This window comes from Branchiostoma floridae, chromosome 6 (genome assembly GCF_000003815.2).
Source record: "Branchiostoma floridae strain S238N-H82 chromosome 6, Bfl_VNyyK, whole genome shotgun sequence".
Lineage (NCBI taxonomy): Eukaryota > Metazoa > Chordata > Leptocardii > Amphioxiformes > Branchiostomatidae > Branchiostoma > Branchiostoma floridae.
This window is the reverse complement of record NC_049984.1, coordinates 11,553,912-11,559,320: the sequence shown is the minus strand read 5'-3', so window position 1 is coordinate 11,559,320 and position 5,409 is coordinate 11,553,912. Positions and strand designations below refer to the sequence as shown.

At 37.9% G+C, this 5,409-nt stretch overlaps 2 protein-coding genes across 2 annotated transcripts in view; one reads left to right on the top strand and one right to left on the bottom strand.

Annotated features, from left to right (window-relative positions):
* LOC118418042 (engulfment and cell motility protein 1-like) overlaps positions 1–2,806 on the top strand; it is a gene marked incomplete in the record, with an annotated part of 37,717 nt that extends 34,911 nt beyond the window's left edge. The window contains 3 exon segments of the mRNA XM_035823849.1: positions 390–467; positions 650–694; positions 1,228–2,806. Of these exon segments, the coding sequence (XP_035679742.1) occupies positions 390–467; positions 650–694; positions 1,228–1,383 (279 nt within the window).
* An 88-nt stretch (positions 2,807–2,894) lies between these two features.
* The window catches only part of LOC118418045 (UPF0047 protein YjbQ-like), a gene marked incomplete in the record, with an annotated part of 2,744 nt that continues 229 nt past the window's right edge, over positions 2,895–5,409 (bottom strand). The window contains 4 exon segments of the mRNA XM_035823852.1: positions 2,895–3,168; positions 3,846–3,963; positions 4,263–4,347; positions 4,477–4,496. Of these exon segments, the coding sequence (XP_035679745.1) occupies positions 3,089–3,168; positions 3,846–3,963; positions 4,263–4,347; positions 4,477–4,496 (303 nt within the window).

Here is a 5,409-nt window from a genome sequence, read left to right as displayed (position 1 = left end):
AGAGATGTAGCATGCGCAATGATTCACGTTTTGGATCAAAAGTTTATTTTTTTCTTTAGTTCCTATTTCAGAGATCAAAGGCATTGTGACAGGGAAGGACTGCCCTCACATGAAGGACTTCAGAAGAGCCAAGGTCAGTAGCATCCTTGCATATGTGAAACACTAGTAGTGCAGATGGGTTTAGCACTTACAGAAATCATCACTGTTCTTAAAAGACAGAAAGGTATTTTCATGACATTACCTCTGGAAATTAAAGCTTATGTTTTGTTTTGTTTTGTGGCCAGAGTTAAGTCCAGTACACATAAAGCTAAAATGATTTCTGTGTTCAATTTTTTCTTCTGACAAACCCCTTATGTGTTGTTGACTTTGCCTCATTCTCCCTGATGTAGGGTGTGACTACCCTGGCCTTTGCTGTGCTGTATGATCCTGACCAGTCCTTGGACTTCGTGGCACCCAATGAGACGCTCGTGAGTCCTTTAGACTATGTTTTAGATTATATACATACCATGAATGCCTGAATATTCTGTGTATTGTTTTTAAATATGAAGTTCACATGTTAAAACCTGGATGTTTACTGGTAAAACTCTGAGTATATTGCCACATATTATATATCTGTCTAGCATTAAAGCAAATATGGTTTGTGTTTCAGTATTCCATTTGGACTGATGGGATAAATGCTTTGCTTGATAAAGAGGTAGGTTTTGCTATTGGATCAGCTTTACAGGCATACTTTTGTATGAGATACATATGTACTACATATGGTTGAAAGAGGCCCTAAGAGATTATTAAGAACTCAAAAGGAAGGAGTGAAACTGTTTCAAGTTTGCAGGGATTTGATTTTGCTGTTGTGTGAAAATATACTAGTAGTTGTCTGAGTACCATCCTCCATAGTGACTGCTGGCTGAATACTTTCGCTTGCTCATTGGTTAGCAAGGGAATGTATTGAACCAGTGGTCACTATGGAGGATGGTACTCATGCTAAAAATAGAGTGCTTGTGGTCAAGACAAGAGCAGAACAAACATTTTTGTGGAGATTTTAAGATTGTGGGGATGAAATCATCGTCACTGTGAAAACTGTGAACATTATACCTTAGCAAACATTTCCAATTTTACAGCACTGTTAAGAGCACATAGAAAGTAATGTTCCTCATGGCATCACATTGACCAGCATTTCCTTCTGTCATGTCACTTGTTCCTGTGCTTTATGATTTGTGTTTCCATCCACAGATGGTGAGTGAAGAGATGAAGAACGATGTGGAAACCCTGCTCAGTATGGACATGAAGTTACGTCTGCTTGACACAGAGAATGTCCCCATCCCTGACAAACCCCCGGACATGCCTCCAGACCCGCCTAACTTCGACTTTTGCTACGACTTCAGTTGATCCTCTTTGGGTCACTCACTTTACACTTTCCATAGTTAGGTCGTTTCATTACTAATTGTATTAAACATTCAGTTATTTTTGCAATGATTTGTTAAAATCTTTATTAAATGTGGTAATCATTTTCTGTAAGTGTACCGCATAGGTTAATATGAATTGAATTTATGTAAATAGATTTTAGACCTGATAATTCAGAATGTAAAATGTTTATGACTATTCATTCCAATGTATGATCTGTATTACTCATATATGCTTTAACACTTAAATGAACCACAGTCATGATTGTGATTGGCAACTTTTGAACAAAGTGTAAGTGTAACAAACCATTTTTGCCAGGTTAAGAAACGGTTTCCACTGTATGTTGCAAACTTACATATATCTTAAAGATAAAATGCTGGCTTTTTTTGATACAGTTGAAGTTGTTTTGCTCTCTAACAGGTTATGCTTGTCTTGCTACTTTGTGAGACTGATGAACTTGCTCTGTTTGCATTCCACATGTTCTTATGTGTCACACTTCTCAGAACTATATCTAACAGTATCTATCTACAATATTTGTATTGTGGTTAGTCCTGTCCTGAAGCTTGACAAGTTGTATTAGGAAACATCTTCTGGTATTGCATGCGCAGTATTTTTATTGCATCTTTGGCCCTCAGAGTGCAAAGTTGCATCTCAATTTTTAACCCGTAGCCACTCAATCTGGTTTAGAACTTTGTCATTGTAGAGGAAGAAGGTAAATAATTCACAATCAGACACAGAAATGCCTCAACATGGGGAATAAATGTTGTGCCAAATGTTGTTGTCTCAAAGTCCTGTCGTCTCCAAGCCTGCATTGGCAAAGTTGTTGAAATAGAAACAGTTAGGGACTAACACTTGTGATCTGCTGTGATGTACTTTGTAAAGGAAGTATGTGGAAGTCTTCTGGCTATCAAACATCTCTACTCTAATTCTGATGTCAAGTATTACTAAGCCATGTTATTCTGTATAAACTGACAGAAAAACCTGTGATTTTACTACATGTAGGCTATGCATAATGCTTAACAATAAAGACTGTGAAGGATAGGCAGTACCCCTACATTTTATACAGTTAGGACATTGAATTGGGGGAAATGGGCCGTCAATGTGATATTGTGTCTCTGTAGTAATTGGGTCTGTTGTTTCATAAATAAAACAGATAATGTTACAACAGGAAATAAGCAACCTTAACCGCTGATCACATATCTACTTGCAGGATAGTAAAACTGTCTGTACGATATTCCAACATAATGATTAACATGGTGAAAGCTATTTTTGGCAATGCCTCAGGGGCTAGCCTAATAGTATAGTATTATTCTTTTGAAAGGATGGTATACTGTTGCTTAACTTAAACATGTAAGGAAAGCTCTATCTTTTATGCACTTTAATAAAATACTTTTATGCTAATGTCAAACTTTGCACAATGACAATGTATTTTTTTCATCTTAATGCTTTTTACTTACCAGTAATCAACAACCAAAGAGGGAGACTAAGACTTCGTCTATGTACACTACAGTTTGAAAACAGTTTCAAATCACCTTTATTTGTAAGAAAACAATGGTTTCGATACAAATCTATTTGCTTATGATATTTTGGCAAGGTTCCAAAGATTACTTCTAGGTAATTACCAATGATGCTTGCAAAATTTGTATGAAAAATTGAAAGGAAAGTGAGTTGTCTGTAGAATGTGATGAACTTATAGGCCCAGAGACCCAAGAGGCTTGTTGAAGGTTGGCTTGTACATGCCCTGGACTGTGATCACCAGCTTCCTGCCACCTGGCAGTGAGGGAAGGCAGGAAAGATGGTCAGCATTTTATTCATGATTGCACAACTAGCTCACTAGACTGTGCCAAATGATGCTAGGAAATTGCACCAACTCCCTTGCTGTCAAACTGATGTGGGATGCATTTGTGTTTGAAACCTAGATGAGCAGGTCATTGGAAATTGCAGTATTACCACTAGATTAACAAACAATGTACAACGATTAAAATGCATCAAAAAGCAATTTACAACGACAAAGGATGTTCTCCAATAATACTTAGCACAAGATGGGTAAGAAACAATACACAAACCAATTTCCAAATGGCAACATTGCAACTTCAGGTGACAGTTTGTGCCACTTTGTGAATGCCTGGTGCACTTTTGTACCCTCAGACTTCCATTGAGGTAATACATAGTTTTCTCCTGATGCCCTAAAGCTAGCATGTGTTTACCACAATCTCTTGGTGGCTGGGGTTAATGACCCCCTCCTAGAGCAGCGGCAATTGTAGGGCCGGCTGCTAGGGGCGAGATTTTAGTCAGGCTACCCTAAAGCAATATTAGTTATCTTGATGCTGTTTACTAAAAATGTACAACCAGCGAGAGAGACTAAGTCTTTGTCTATACACACTACATGTAAGTGTGTACCAGTTTTTTCTACATCCATACACTGATGCAGGGTTTTGTTTGTGTACCTCCATAGTTCTTGTGCTCCAGCAGCCAGATGCCTTGTCCATGCCCAGTGTTGAGGATCCCATTGCTGATGGGGATGGTTAAGTTACATCCAACCAGGCAATTCTTCACCAGGGCAGGCTGGAGGAAAGAAAGGATTCACAGGATTATTTCAAAGCAAGGACATTATACAATGTAGGCATTATTACACAATGTCTTTGTTCAATTATTTTCAAAAAGCAACAGAACTAATAAGCTTGTATGTCCAAATTTAATGTTCAATTGAGTAAGACATCTCTATGATAAAGTAACAAATCTATGCCTCTTCTCTTTTACAAAGTATTGTTGATGATTGTATGAGCACTGTGCAGAAGTGCCTCCTAGTGGTCAGTTTTGAAATGGCAATGGGATATCGCTTTCACTTAGTATGGTAATCTCACCATGTCGTCAGAACCTTCACAGATGCGAGTCCATATATCCGACTTCTCAGGGATCAGAGAACTCAGAGCAGCCTCTGTGTCATATCTACAAATTAGGAGAAAGGGGTTAGTACTCCAAAAATACATTCAGACTCCAAAGCACTCTGTATAAAGGAATTTTTTTATGCCACAAGTCAAGAAGTACTAGTACTTCCTAAAACAAACCTTTACTCACCTTGCTGCTGGGTCAAATCTCTGTGAAGAAAAAAGAAAAACTGAAGTCATCAGCAGAACTGATTGCAAAAGAATATAAGGGGCATTCAGAGAGCATGCAAAAGTCTAATGATAGAATACTTCTTTCCAAAATGTGAGGGCACAGGCATCAAAAGTTTGCTGAATGTAGGGAACAGTGAAGCATAGAAAAAAGGTGTGACAAGGGAACTTACATCAGAAAGTGCAAGACTTGCCGTGGAAGCTTGAACTAGGAAAGAATTGACAGAAACAGGGTGAAGTGATGGACATGGGCAGGTGTCAAGGGTGTTAGGTCTTAGAACTATGGAACATTTTAATGATATGTGATGTTATCCACGAAAACCAGAGAATTACATAGTGATAGCACATAAATTCGAGCTCTGCCGTCCATACATCCTCATCAATATTTTGAAAAAAAAAAACCTTGAGTAAAATACTCTCACAGTACAGTGCACTAGCTAGAAGAGATGTCAGGAAAGGGCATATCTCCTTTAGGGTTACCCTACAAATCCGTATGCGATGGAGGAATTTGGATTCTACCATTTTCGGAGAGAAATGGAATTTGTCTCTTGGGTTGGGCAAAATGGTTTATCGTCTAGATATAAAACACTATCTTTTCTCTGAATTTCATGAAACAATTTTCATTGGGAAGTTGCTAAATGTCCAGTCATCGTGAAATTAAAGGTACACCAGAAGTAAACAAACCCACGTGGCTGTTTCCTTATTGTAACATTCAAAAATAAATTCATTGGTCAAGAATATCAATACACATTACGTTAATGCGAAGATCATTTTTCACAGATACTTTGAAATACTAAAAGTAGGAAGATGTCTTCTTTCTGTCGTACTGTTTAATAAACATCTTTATCTACAACCAAATGCGGAAGTGACATTGTCAAGTTTAAGCTCTTCAGCT